This window comes from Mixophyes fleayi, chromosome 8 (genome assembly GCF_038048845.1).
Source record: "Mixophyes fleayi isolate aMixFle1 chromosome 8, aMixFle1.hap1, whole genome shotgun sequence".
Lineage (NCBI taxonomy): Eukaryota > Metazoa > Chordata > Amphibia > Anura > Limnodynastidae > Mixophyes > Mixophyes fleayi.
Genome location: NC_134409.1, coordinates 14,301,405 through 14,317,126, shown reverse-complemented (window position 1 = coordinate 14,317,126; position 15,722 = coordinate 14,301,405). Strand labels below are relative to the sequence as shown.

Here is a 15,722-nt window from a genome sequence, read left to right as displayed (position 1 = left end):
CCCCATCTCTCTGCTGCTATACATACTGATACATTAACTCTTTGTGGGAAGTCCCATCTCTCTGCTGCTATACATACTGATATATTAACTCTTTGTGGGAAGCCCCATCTCTCTGCTGCTATACACGCTGATACATTAACTCTTTGTGGGATAGCCCCATCTCTCTGCTGCTGTACACGCTGATACATTAACCCTTTGTGGGGAGATTGAATCTTCCTTGTTCTGAAACTCGTTTTAACCCTTTATCAAGCTGGTGCACAGATCCCTGGTCTATAAAATACTCCTCTCCCACATTGCATTTATACCTGGAACTTATTTTTAACAGTCTTTGCAAATTGCTCTTCCAGTTTCTATTCATTTTCCTTTAGACTACAGGTGCTTTTGTCTCCATATGATTGTTAGAATGCCCTGTATGTAGTATGTGCAGTTCTGCTGGTGACGATAGCCCTTTATCAAGTTATAATCGGAATTGTTCTATTATTCAAATGGTTAATCAGCAGGTCATATTCTGTTGATTGAGCAATTCCGAAATGAACTCGTCTTTGTTAGCGGAGCGGTATATGCTACAGTTTCCTTCCAACCTCTACATTCCTGCTGCTTGAGAGCGCTCTAGAGAACAACAGAGTTTAGGATTTTGACAGGTCTCTAAATATGTTTTAACAATTGGGTTTTTTAGTTGCACAGAAACTGTGATGCTGCCCAGCAAAGTGTGTCATGAAAGGCTCACGCAGGAACGCAGAGGTTGCGGTGTTATAGAAAAGCAACGTTCATTCTGATGCTGATTGACCTTTTTTTATTTTAATAAACATAGAAAACAAGGATTTATTAAATGCCATGTCTGCTGACAGGGCTTTAGCAGCAGAGCCCCCTCTTATTAAGTAGGAGTGTTCTAAACGAATACCGTACAACTCTACATAGAGGCCAGATGGGATCAAGGCTCTAATGACTCACTGGAAGATTCCTGCCAGAATGATCAAAAATGAAATGTTAAAAGTAGTGAGTGTGATGATAGGAAAATTAGTTGCTGATTACTTTATCTCCATCGTGTTTTGTTGGATGATTTGGGGATTATTTGCTCATTACTTTACATGAAACATTTTTGGTGATGACAAGATGACATTAGAATGATTTCAATGGTTGACTTAAGTACTTCTAGATATTCTTCCTTACGGTAACAGGACATTGGCTCTCTCAGCGCCTCGTTCCTTTCATACTGCAAAGAATAAACCATATGAATGGCCATCATCAATGTTTCCTCACACCCCATAGAGGTGTGCAGGACAATCTGCCACGTACCGTATTACCAGGGAAATGCACAGCTGAACCGCGCTGCATTGAATTGGCCTCACAGAGCATTTTTCTGGCATTGTGACAGGCATATCAAGTGGAGAAGATCAGGGTCCTGTGGTGGATATATGCTAGGTTCACAAAGCACCGCTGCACCATTACCTTTAAAGTTACAGACCCTTTAAGTCCATAGTTCATTATGTTTCCATTCTTAATAATCTCCCAACAATTATCCAGACAAAATCAGGACAAAATAAGCCCCTAATCCATACAAACTCTTCCCCAATTTTGTCCTAAGAGCCATAATCCGCCTAGCCAGTCCACTTTGTGACATAACTCCACCCACGTCCCTCTAAGACATACTTGCCAACTCGCCCTGACATTCAGGGAGAATCCCTGAAATAGGGGTGATCTCCCTCACTCCCTGAAGAGTCTGGCATTGAGCCATTACAAGAAGTGGTTGGCTTCGCCATCTGTGGCATGATGACACAGTTCAGATATTGTGTCCTATGTCCATGTATTGATGCCTATGGAGGTGGCTATTTTCATGGAGACCAAGATGTAATCAAAGACTGACAGGTAAGACAACATGACTTCAGTAATGGAGACAGAAATGTAAAAGACACTTCAGTCTCTAGAGATTCATTAGCTTCTTTTCTTTAACACATAGTTGCCGGCTCTCTCGGAATGTCCAGGAGACTCAGCTATGTGCTAATAAGCCACATTAGCAAAACAGTAGAACTTGTTGTATACCCTGAAAATAATAGGATTGATTTTATTATAGCTCCATTTATCTGCAACACAATGATGCTGTCTGTGATATCACACGGCCGAGAACGCTGTCTGCTGAGGTGCAAAACTGGCACAATAGGAGGCGTTAGGAGACTGGGCCGTGCCCAAGTTTTGCACTTCAACAAAATGAAACCTTGATTTTACACTGGACAAGTTTATCTAACTGAGCTGGCTAGGGGAGCAGAACGTGCATTTAGGGAATTGTTCCCTTTTACGGAGGAGTGCACAGCCTTTTCCTACCAGCAAGAGGACTATATTTCCTTGGCCAATCAGAAGTGCTAGAAACCTAAACTCATCCTTAAACTGTTAATGGGATGCAATTTGCACATTTCTTGGTGCACTCAGGGTCAGCACTACCACGACATGAGGTGGTTGCCTAGGGGCACCAAGGTTTAGGGGGTGTCTAAAACTAAAATATCACTCATTCAGTGTATATAATTTTCCTACGGCGCCTCCCACACTAGGTGTCGACCACTGACAGCAGCTTTCTACCAGCGGCTCCTCCTCCATGTCAGTGATTGGCTGGGAGAGTGGCGCTGCGCTATGATGTCACAGACCAGCACCATCCTCCACACCTGAGCAGGTGTCAGTCAGCCCCTCCTCCATTCAAGGTAAGAACTGGGGCAGATCTGGGGGGGTAGTGCCTGAGGAAGGAGGCATCCAAAGGGGGTAGGCATCTAGGGCGCCTCCACCAGTTTCGGTGTATTACAATATTTAAAAAAAATTCTAGCACACAAAAGTGACACATGTAGTAAAAAAAAGTCCTGGTGTCCCCTTATTATCATGATTATTTTAAGACATTTTAGGGAAAACAAATGAAACGGTTAATTTAATAAATTGGTTTTAATGTGATAGTAGGTTGGACTCTGTAGTGACATTATTATAACTTCTACCTTTGTGACTCAGACACATTAGACCTAACAACAGATGCGAACAGCAATTTAATATCTTTATCACTTACAATCATGATTCATATGTTGATCATTGATCAGCATTATGGTTAAACAGCCACAATTAGAATTGCTCAGTTTGAACTGGAACCTAACTCTTGCACCTTCATTGCACCCTTGGGCAACTCTCCAATCAGGTACAACTGTCATAATATTGTGAGAGACTGCAAACAAGCCCAATCCATCAACACAAAAAGCAAAAATCTCATGTGACAGTCGCCACGGCAACCGTGTTAGGGTTCGCTTCACTTGTACTATTGTAACGGAGAGACCTGCAGAATTTTGGAAAGCACAGGAGCGCTATCAGGTACTAATTACTGAACAGTGATCCTGAGAGTTTTTAGTTTTAAGACTGGGAAAAAAAAAACACGCTCACCTAAATTAATTACACTTGCATTTATCATCCGAACCAACGGCAATTAGGAAGCAATATAAAAAGCTCTCTGCAAATGAAAAACTTAATAGACCTAAAATTAAATTTCTTGGCAAACTCTTTAGCAATTTATACTATTTATAATCAGCATTAGAGCACAGATGATTTGTTCTGCGTGTGTTTCTAACCTCCTACAGATAATTGTGGATATTAAAGTTCACCCGTTGTCTACTCAATCTTGTGGACGGAAGCAATATTGACAAGTCTATATATTCACAACGGAGGTGTTGGAGTGGAGAGGTCTACATGGTCATTACCTGATCATCAAAGTCTGATAGAGAATCCGCAGTCTCCCCGATGTCTAGGATGAGGCTTAAGTCAAGCTCGCTTGGTCCTGTAAGGAGAAAATAAGTATTAAGTTCTATGCTGCTGTGTTATTTATGTAGATAATAGCTACAGGCACGGTGTATGCACAGGGACAATTTAAATTCATTTATTTTTGAACATCTCAATTTTGTATTGCGGTGACTAAGAGCATTTATTTAACAAGAAACTGTTTATTTAATTTCCTAGAACCTATGCAGAGGAAACCTTTGTATTATTAGGTCCAGAGCTCTATCCTATCAAAACATTACTGGTAATATAGCTTTTTTTCTTAACATTAAGCATGCACCAAAAAATGAATACTTGTAACTTGCAAACAATGTGGCTTCTAACCCAATGAAGTTGGATGTATCTCCTCTCGGCTAAAGCCAGGGGCCACTTCTCCCTTCTCATCCTCCTTGATCTCTCTGCAGCCTTCGACACCGTCGACCACCCCTTCCTCCTCCACACCCTCCAGTCCTTTGGCCTCTCCGGCCCTGTCCTGTCCTGGTTCACAACTTACCTTGCTGACCGTTCCTTCTCCGTCACCACCTCTGGGTCTCTCTCCCCCCCCCGTCCACCCTTCCAGTCGGGGTCCCTCAGGACTCTGTTCTGGGACCCTTACTCTTCTCTCTATACACCTCTTCCCTAGGTGAACTCATCAGCTCCTTCGGCTTCAGCTACCACCTTTACGCTGACGACACTCAACTCTACCTCTCCTCTCCTGATCTCTCTCCCTCCCTCCTCTCTAGGGTGTCCGCCTGCCTCTCTGCCATCTCCTCCTGGATGTCCTCTCGATTCATCAAACTTAACCTCACCAAAACTGAACTCATAGTCTTCCCTCCCCCTCGCACCTCGCCCCCTTCGGACCTCTCCATCACTGTCGACAACACCTCTATCTCCCCTGTCCCCCAACTTCGCTGCCTCGGGGTCATCCTCGACTCCTCTCTCTCCTTTTGCCCCCACATTCTCTCTCTTGCTAAATCCTGCCGCTTCCAGCTGCGAAACATCGCTCGCATCCGGCCCTTCCTTTCCCAAGATGCCACTAAATGTCTCATTCACTCCCTGATCATCTCCCGCTTGGACTACTGCAACCTCCTCCTTACTGGCCTCCTCCACTCTCACCTCGCTCCCCTTCGATCTGTACTTAACGCTGCCGCTAGGCTTATCTTCCTTCCTCGCCGCTCCTCTTCTGTCTCCCCCCTCTACCAATCCCTTCACTGGCTCCCCTTACCCTACAGAATCCTGTTCAAGCTCCTTACTCTTACATACAAGGCCCTCGCCAACTCCACTGCACCCTACATCTCCACACTCCTATCTATTCATGCTCCATCCCGTCCTCTCCGATCTGCCAATGACCGTCGCCTCTCTTCCCCCCTGATCACCCCCTCCCATGCGCGTATCCAAGACTTTGCCCGCGCTGCTCCCCTCCACTGGAACAAGCTCCCTCCCTCCATCAGAACCTCCCCTAATCTGTCCAGTTTCAAACGGTGTTTAAAAACCCACCTTTTTCTTAAAGCTTTCCAGTCTCCCACTTAACTTCCTACCTTATCTTCTGACTCTTCCCCTTCATCCCCCTTCATTCCCCTCCCCCTATCCATTCCTCCTTCTCTCCCTCTCTCCCCTGTGTCTCTCTGTCAGTCTACCCCACCCCTTAGATTGTACGCTCCTTTGAGCAGGGTCTTCTCTCCTCCTGTCTTCACCACTTTTAACTCTGCTCTCCAGCTACCCTTCCTTCCTCCTCAAGGACCCTCTTCCCCCGTCCCCTCTCGCTCCCTCTCATCCGTGCCCTCCCTCCTAGGTGCCGTTGTTGGCAGACCTTCCCCTCTCCCCTCCCCCGCCCCTCTAGCTGTGCCTTGAGTCCACTGAGTTACTGTGATTATTGTTTACTGTACTGTGCTGTATCACCTCGTATTGTAATTTCGTTTGTCCCTGTACAGCGCCGCGGACACCTAGTGGCGCCCTATAAATAAAAATTAATAATAATAATAATAATAATAATAATGAACACTGCTTCATACAGAACATACCTGCCTTTTCTGCAGAAGGTGCTTTTGACATAACAATTTTCACATATCCATTTGACAGATGGCTCACATTACTATTCTGTGCTGTTGGGGGTCACAGATAGTTCCAATATCTAACTTGCAGTCTGTGGCTTCCCACTGACATCACATCATTAAGCACTGTATTATTATTATTATTATTATTACCATTTATTTATATAGCGCCACTAATTCCGCAGCGCTGTACAGAGAACTCACTCGCATCAGTCCCTGCCCCATTGGAGCTTACAGTCTAAATTCCTTAACATACACACAGACAGACAGACTAGGGTCTCACAGCACTGGGGTCATGAGTTCGATTCCTGACCATGGCCTTATCTGTGTGGAGTTTGTATGTTCTCCCTGTGTTTGCGTGGGTTTCCTCCGAGTGCTTCAGTTTCCTCCCACACTCCATAAAAAAAAAATATATATATACTAGTAGGTTAATTGGCTGATTTCAAAAATTGACCCTAGTCTCTGTCTGTGTGTGTGTGTGTTAGGGAATTTAGACTGTAAGCTCCAATGGGGCAGGGACTGATGTGAATTCTCTGTACAGCGCTGCGGAATTAGTGGCGCTATATAAATAACTGATGATGATGATTTGTGGAATGCAATTTCTATGTGCCCGCAGTTCTCCCTGATTTAGCTCAGTCCCTTGTGCCGCTTGAATGGCTGTCAAAATAGAGATCAATGGTCTCTATAGTTTACTTTACCAAATGCTCGACAGACCATGAATGCAACCAGCAATGACCATGGTCCGTCAACCATTTGCTGTAAGGCAGTTTATGCCTCTTTCAACCTAAGAATGTATAGAAGCATTAAACCATAATAAATGAGAGGTTATGCAGCAGGGAATAATTTTTTTTTGTGTTTCTCGCAGCTCTGGTTAATCCAAAAAATATATAGAGGATGTTCAATGAACATTGCCATTATTCTCCAAAACTCTGCACACAACCCTAGTTACAGACTCAGATCAATTAAAAGCTGCCTTGTCAGCAGCAATGTGTACTAGATGGCACTTTAACCCGCTGTCTCTAGTTTACTCTCATATTTTTAAGAATAGATTGAACATTCGAAAAATCAATTCAATTATTTACTCTCCGTATACAAAATATTGATTCTGTCACTATAAGAGATATTATAATGGCAGCTGACAATCAGCTAAAGGTGAAATTGCAGAACTGATAAAAATCCTTATAAAATATCTATTTACCTGTTTCTCAATTATGACCAGATCTCTTTCACAGTATAACAGGTTTTCTTTTTATAAATGTGCTGTGTGTTGTGTTTAGTTCTACTGTACTTTAAAGCGAACACATTTTAAAAATGCAAATATACCTTTTATTACCATTCCCCTTAATAGGCATCTGACTTATTCTAGCCCAGGGTTTGAATTTAGATGCAGGGAGTCCGCAAGTGATAAAGGATTAGTTTTGTTCCTACTCACAAAAACTGATAAATCTTTATCAGTGTCCTTTGAGCTACAAGGGCTGTTGGTAAACAGATAAGGCGATAAAGACCTGTAATAATATATTCCTTGCTACTGAGCGGATGTAGGACAGAAAAATCCTACCAGATCCTCAAGGAATGGCGCGTGGTGACATAAATTTCACTTGGACCTGTATCCCTTACGTTTTAATTGGGTGCTCAAAATTCAGCCATTAAAAATATTTGTGGGATTGTGGTGTGAGGTGAAGATAGAGGAACTGCTGTCTGATGCACTAGGCTTGACCTTCCAAGTTGACCTGCTATCGGAGCTTCCTAATAACTCTTAGCCGGTGGATTCTACCATGTCGAGAAAATGTATAGTTCAAAATCCACTGGTTGCCAAGTGGATGATGACTAGCAATTGGCTGAAGTCATATCTCTCATTAATGATCATTAAATCTGAACTGGATGGCGTTATGGTTAATGAAATATCGATCAGTGTGTTTGTTGACTCTCTACCGAACAATCCATGGTCCAGTTGCTGGGGCAAGAGAGGGGACTTGATAAAAGCTCTCTGCATTATTCTAAACAATGTTTATTCCATAATTTGGGTATTATGATGGACGCATTACAATCTGAAGGCAGTTTAAGGGCAGGGGGGTGATCAAGGTTATAAAAATTAATTAACTTGACCTCTGTAAACAATATGTTTAATGTTATATGTTGTCTGTGGTTTGGGTTGTAAACTCGATAGAAACTTATTGGACTGTACAATATTTGAAATAATCCAAAGCACCAATTTCTGATTGCAGAAGACACTATTGGGGAACTTAATATGTTTGTGAATGTTGTACATTTTTTTTTTTATATTGGATTTAATTTTCATCTGTATCCAGTGGCCATGTAAACATTAAATCCATATAACATGTTTCCATGATCACTAAAGTTCAAATATTATATGATTTATGCAAATGATAACTATTCAAGCAATGGTACCATTGCAAAGTAACAAACACTATTAAAGATTATAGATTCAGACAAGCGATAAGACGTATTAACATTTATCAGATGCATACAAGGCAGTCCTGTCATCCCAACAATGATCTACGCATTTTACTATAGCACTAATGAGACCAATAAAAGGTTATTTCTTTTTTCACAATTATAATGTGAAATAAAAGACACATACTGAAGAGTTCTCCTAGTGGGATATAATTACATGCAAATTTTATATTACATAATCTATCAGATCAAATTGGTTGGAAGACATCTACCTGGAGGGAGAGAGAGGGAGAGACAGAGAGAGGGAGGGGGAGAGAAAGGAAAGAGAGGGAGAGAGAGTGAGAGAGAGAGAGGGAGGGGGAGAGAGAGAGAGGGAGGGGGAGAGAAAGGAAGAGAGAGAGAGAGAAAGGAAGAGAGAGAGAGAGAGAGAGAGAGAGAGAGAAAGGGAGAGGCAGAGAAAGAGAGTGAGGGGGAGAAATAGAGGGAGTGAGAGAGGGAGAAAGGGAAAAGGAGAGGAAGAGAAAGGGAGAGGGAGAGAAAGAGAAAGGGAGAAAGAGAAAGAGAAAGGGAGAAAGGGAAAGGGAGAGAAAGGGAGAGAAAGAGAAAGGGAGAGAAAGAGAAAGGGAGAAAGAGAAAGAGAAAGGGAGAAAGAGAAAGGGAGAAAGAGAAAGAGAAAGGGAGAAAGAGAAAGGGAGAAAGAGAAAGGGAAAAAGAGAGGAGGAGAAAGAGAAAGAAAAAGAGAGAGAGAGAGAGGGAGGAGAGAGAGGAAGAGAAAGGGAAAGAGAGAGGAGGAGAAAGAGAAAGAGAGAGAGAGAGAGAGAGGGGAGAGAGAAGAAGAGAAAGGGAGAGAAAGGGAAAGGGAGAGAAAGGGAAAGGGAAAGGGAGAGAAAGAGAAAGGGAAAGGGAGAGAAAGAGAAAGAGAAAGGGAAAGGGAGAGAAAGAGAAAGAGAAAGAGAAAGGGAGAGAGAGAGAAAGGGAAAGGGAGAGAGAGAGAGGGGAGAGAGAAGAAGAGAAAGGGAAAGGGAGAGGAAGAGAAAGGGAAAGGGAGAGAAAGAGAAAGGGAGAGAAAGAGAAAGGGAGAGAAAGGGAAAGGGAGAAAGAGAGAGGAGGAGAAAGAGAGAGAGAGAGAGAGAGGAGAGAAAGAGAGAGGTAGAGGGAGGAATAGGGAGAAAAGGAGAAAGAGTGAGATCTTCTACCAATAGAGGCAAGTTTCCAAGACACCCTGGCTGACCTAGAAAGATGCAGGGTATTACCCAACAACTATATAAAAAAAAATTATATAACACACTGTTCCAAAAGGCAGAACACAAACTGAAAGACACTTTCTCAAATAAATGGCTCTATGCTAAATTAAACTGATTGCTAAACTGAGCTCGGTTTAGACAAAAACCTCTAAACCTGCTATAACAGCTCTGAAGGAAAGAACACACAGAGTTTTTTATACCAGAAAGTGGCATCTGTTCCTCTTCAAATAATCATTGAGAGTCTGGCTGAAAATCTTATTTCAGTGAGGTATAAAGGAAACGCGTCTTGGAGACCTCCATCTCGTCTGCTTCACTAGGAAGTGGGTAGGATGCGGGAGAATAACCTGCTCTCCCAGGAGTCCAGGAGACCTACCCAGAATTCAGTAGTCTCCCAGAAATTTCGGGAGAGTGTGCAAGTATGTGACAAAGGCTGTGACAGCAGTGTGAGCAGGGAGCACTGAAGGACGAGATCCGTTACCTGCTCCATGGAGGAACAGAGCACATTGTCCATAATGAAAATGATGATCATTATCACCTGTTTGATATGATTGGATAATCATACACCTGACTATAATCCTACAAGATTCCTGACTTTGTGCAAGTGTACCTAGAAGAATTGATGCTGTTTTGAAGGCAAAGAGTGGTCACACCAAATATTGATTTGATTTAGATTTCTTTTCAATTTCTCTGTTCATTCACTTTTCAGTTTGTTAATTGTCAAAAATAAACTATTAACACTTCTATTTTTGAAATCATTCTTACTTTACAGCATTTTTTCCACATCTGCCTAAAACCTGTGCACAGTACTGTGTATATATATATATATATATATATATATATATATATATATACACATACATACAAGTTAACCCGTGCATGATACTCATGCATTCTAGTCAAATCAAGCTACTTAAGGTGTTAAAAAGGTTCTTGTCATGCATTTGGGCCATAGCCCAGGCCTCAACCACCAACCACTCCCCACTGTCACCCCCGGCAACCACCAACCACTCCCCACTGTCACCCCCGGCAACCACCAACCACTCCCCACTGTCACCCCCGGCAACCACCAACCACTCCCAACTGTCACTTCTCCTTCAAGAAATATATATATATTTCTTTTAAATCTTTATAAACACTTTTAACAATTAACAAATTAAATTTGTTCACTATTCTGTCCTGTTACTGTATATACATTTCTTTAGAAGATAACTCTTTTAGACCACGTTATTTCACCACTACAGTGACATGACGACGAGGATGGAATTGAAATAAATTGAATGCATAGGACCACTTTGGACTCCAGTTGCTCAGGACAACAGCACCAGGTCCCAACTAAGACATTTCTTATTATTTCTTACTATTGGTTGCGGTTGTCTTAGGTTAGGTGTCCACAATCCTTTGCCAGATTATATCTCCAATCCCGAACTAGACTTTATGGCGACAGAGAGAATTGTTAGATTTAGATCTTCTGTTCGACACTTTATCCGTAAATCTCGTCATCATTATTATCCTCTTAGTAAAGAAGATTTATTTGATCACTAGTCCAGGATTCAGTGGTCTTGTATAGATGATGGATGACCCTACCCTTCATTTTAGGTTATTTAGAGTTTTATCTGTATCCTACGACGCTTTCAGATAATATCAGAATTCTCTGAAAGAAAAATCGCTTTGCTGAGAGACCATCGGTATGTTTCGGACCGGAGTTCATGAAACATCAGTCAAGGACCAAAGCAGTTATAATACTTTTTTTTTATATTGTTTAATTTTTGATACAAAGCATTGAAAGGCACTCTGCTACACTAGTTTATAATTCATATCATTAAAAAAAAATAAAAAATATTTATTTAATTTATTTATTAATTAATTAATACTCTTGAAAAGAAAATTCTCTGTTATATTTCAGGTTTTTATTTGTTGGCGAAATATTAAAAAAATTAGCATCTTAGCAGTGACATAAAGAAGAAATATTGTGCATAATTAAAATGATCAAACCCTTGGGTTAACTTTAATTATTTTAAAACCATGTAACTCACTAATGGCACAGAATAGAAGAGATTGTATTTTCTCAGTATTTGGAATAGGCTGGTAGAATAAAACACAAGAATATTAAATTGTTCACCAGGGGCTAGATTTACTAAGCTGCGGGTTTGAAAAAGTGGGGGTGTTGCCTATAGCAACCAATCAGATTCTAGATGTCATTTTGTAGAAAGTACTAAATAAATGAAAGCTAGAATCTGATTGGTTGCTATAGGCAACATCCCCACTTTTTTAAACCCGCAGCTTAGTAAATCTAGCCCCAAGTCTTTTTTCTCCAAATTGTTCACTCGGTTCCAACCTATGTGTTTGATCATTTGTGCAACATATCTCTTCTTTATTTCACTTCTAAGATTCTATTTGTTATATATATTTCGCCAAGTTATACCTGATACAAGAGAATTTTCTTTATAAGAGTACTAATTAAAATAAACTTTTAATGATAAGAATTATAAAAAGAGTACCGGAGGGCCTTTCTATGCTTTCATCCAAACTTTGGTCTTGAAGTGATAGTAATCTGTCTGGTTGGAAGAGCACCCGTTCATAGTATTTTGTTAGTAGTGAACTACTGGATTTAAGCAAGACTTCCACTTCTAGGAGTAAATGTATCAAGCTGAGAGTTTTCCAACGGGTTTGAAAAACCAATCACATTCTAGCTATCATTTTATTTAGTACATTCTAAAAAATGACCGCCAGAATCTGATTGGTTGCTATAGGCAACTGCTCCACTTTTAAAAACCCCACGGAAAACTCTCAGCTTGATACATTTACCCCCTAGTGTGGAATCAAACGCTCTCTTTTTTTAAAAAAATACTATTTCTGGTTAATACATTTTCTTAATAGGTAGTATACAAAAACTGGTAAAGGACAAAACAAAAGAATTGAGGATCCTGTCTAGTTTAGGGTGACTCCTAAATGGGTAACAAATACAGTGATGAGACTTGAACCCAAATTGAAAAGTGGTACCAATGCACTGGAACGATCCATCTACACAATTGCCTTTGATTTAGATAAACTGAATAAGCTCTAATTTGGCTGCCAAATTAGAATACAAAACCCCTCAAAGATTCCCAAGAGGGGCAAATCCAAGATCCCGGAAACAAGAACTTGTGACGTGATAAATGCTATAGTCCATCATGGGCTGATATTATTCAACTTTTTTGGACAGTCCTGTCCAAAAATTATCATTTTCTGTCTCTGGGGCATGTCATAGGGAGTTGCTTACTATGCTGGTTTAATTTTATCTAAATTGAAATTAAGTGATCATTTGTTGGGATAGCCTCAGCTTCCACAGGAAAATACAATGCCTTGCAGTTATTTGGAAGCATCAACTAAGTTGTTATAATACTCACTACCAGTCCAGTAAATACAACTATACTACCTGTAAAGAAACCAAACAAGGACACTTGTGTTTATACAAAATTTAAAAGCCATTAATGTCAATCTTCCTGGTTGTACTAAACCACTATACTACCGTGATATTGATTGTGGTCCATATTTTTTTCCCTTCCAAGCCAGTTTGACTCAAAATACTTGTTTGTTTTTCATTTATATAGGGAGATGGTAAACGCAGTCAAGGCTTCCACAAGGGTTCATAGAAAGCCCTTACATATTTTCACAATTACTCAAGAAAACTTAGACCAAAAGGTTCTTAAACAAGGATGTTGACAATAAGCTGACTATGCAGCCAAACAGCAGGAGAGACCATTTTTGAAATTGACAAGAACTTCTTTAAAGAATGAAATTTATTTTAACTTTTACTTGCCATACATCTAACATAGCAGATTGCAATAATTAAGTGCAAACTTAGAAGGATAAAATGCCCTGATAGTGCACATAAAATTAGCGTGAAAGGTGGTCCAAACTGACTGTATTGTCAATAAGCATATTTGGGGACACACATAACAAAACACTATGCTCTCCTCTGCTCCTTGTGTCCGCAGCCTGGGTTTCGTCCTTGACTCCATCTATTCCTTCACACCTCAAACCCTGTCTCTCTCCTAAGTTGGACGCTTCCATATTAAACCCTTTCTCAAAACTCTTATCCACTATCTCATCATTTCCCACCTCAACTACTGCAACCTCCTCCTGTCTGGCCTCCGTCTCACCCTCTCTCTCCCTTCAATCCATCCGCTCTTAACTATACACACTCATTTTATACAAATAAAGAAATGTCATCATTTTTAATATGTCATTATAGATTTTTTAAGTAATTGGATAGAAGGAAATCCATGTGTAAAGGCAAACGCCACTGTCACGTAGCAGACAGATGTGGCCACTGGCTGGTATTTGCGCAGCTGATAAGTGAGGAGGGGAGTCTAACACACCCCTGGTGCACAGGTTGTGGTTCTTCGAGATAGTCTCCTGCGTAGTGACAGGAGTAGAGAGACAAATCTGGCTCAGAACCAGCCAGACAGCAACGTACACAGGGGAGATCCACAGAATAGTCAGAGGGAGCTAGAAGTCAACAACCAGAGCGAGCAACAAGGTACCAAATCACAATCCAGGAGAGAAGTCAAAGGTTCTAGCCGGGTCAAAAGCCAAAATGCAGGTGAAGGAGTCAGGAGATAAAAGAAACGCTGGAGCTTGTTAGTGAACCAATATATAAATAAATGATAATGATGATGATAGTGTGGCACCTTAGAGGTGCCAGAGGGCTTTTAAAATATACTAAGATCAGCTCCGATTGGGCAGTCAGAACACAGCTGGCCGCCGATGGAACGCTGAGGAAACATCCTGTACCCTAGCAACGGGACGCGAGTGCATCAGTGCGTCGACCAAGAATAAGGAAGAGTGTCTTGTTGCTAGGCAATGGGATGCGAGCGACTCAAGGAGAAAGACAGCCATTTCCTGCACCTACGGGAAGTGCGGGGACAGCGCCTGACAGCCACCACATTGGTTAATTAATTGTAAAAGGAATTTGTAAGTAGATTTGGGGGTAACTGGCATAATCAGTTCATATATATATTCTGTCAATGACCTTCACCTCTCCTCAACACCTATCGCCACCTTACACTCCCTCCTTCAGGACTGTGTCCGCGCTGCTCCCCATATTTGGAACACTATGCCACGGGCAATCAGATTCAGCCACAACCTCGAACTTTTCAAAAGTTCCCTCAAAACTCAGCTTTTCATACTTTCCTCTATTGAGGCTCGTTGCTTCTCATCCATCCATTTATTCCAGAATCGGCATAACTACATTTACTGTTCTCACAGTTGCTGATCATTCCTTCACCACTTATCACCTACCACCATCCACTTTCATCTTCCAATCCTATCCACATTTCTACTTCTATCTCTAATCTCATCCTTATGATATCCATCTTTACACTTACTTACATCTGAACTTTGCCTTTATAATCTCTCTAATCTCCTCATTATCCATATTTCTGTCTTCCTTACACAATCCCTTTACCCCTGTAAATATTTGCACCTTTATCTCTGCTCCCACATCTACCTTTCTGCTTGTGTCTCTGACTTTCCATTTTTTTATACTTATTCTATTTTATCTTATTTTACTTGTTTGTTCTTAATTTGTCCTTATCCTCTATTTGCTTCCATCATCCCTCTCCTTTGCTGCCTTCCCACTGCCTTCAATCGCACTCTCATCTTCTCATACTCATTTTATCTTAATTCCATCTGTACTATTCTCAATTTAAAATCTATATCATTCATATCAGCATCACTCTTTGTCCTATATATCCCTCTCCTTCTCTGTCTCTTGGGTCACCCCCCGATTCTCTAACCCTCTAATCCCTCTCCTTCCATCTCACCTCACACATTTACCTCCCTCTACCATACCATCTCCTCTTCTTCCCCACAAGTCCCCCTCTAGTATCTCTCCTGTCTATCCCTCATTCTCCTCTATTTTCTTCCTCGACTCCCTGGATCCTTCCTCTACTAGCCGGATCTCTTTCCTACCACTTACCTCGGCTGTCTGAAGCCCCCCACATCGAGTATTCTTTTACTCTACTTACCCTTAGCTCAGCAGATTCGGAACTATCCAGCTCTTTGGACCAACACCCCACCAGAACTACACCGACGGACCACCACCGGACCACCGCCTAACCACCACAGCAATCCATTACAAACCTGCCCCTTTCACTCCACCTCTATTCTCTCTGTTTACTACCCTCATGCGCTGAATGTAAATCCTCACGCATTTCGCCCTTTCTACCTCCTATCTCCTAATCCTCTTTGTAAA

At 41.4% G+C, this 15,722-nt stretch overlaps 1 protein-coding gene across 1 annotated transcript in view; it reads right to left on the bottom strand.

The window, feature by feature from the left end:
• AK5 (adenylate kinase 5) overlaps positions 1-15,722 on the bottom strand; it is a 167,754-nt gene that overhangs the window by 42,713 nt on the left and 109,319 nt on the right. The window contains exon 8 of the mRNA XM_075181938.1: positions 3,720-3,796. Coding sequence (XP_075038039.1) covers positions 3,720-3,796 — 77 coding nt within the window. The remainder of the gene's footprint in view (positions 1-3,719; positions 3,797-15,722) is intronic.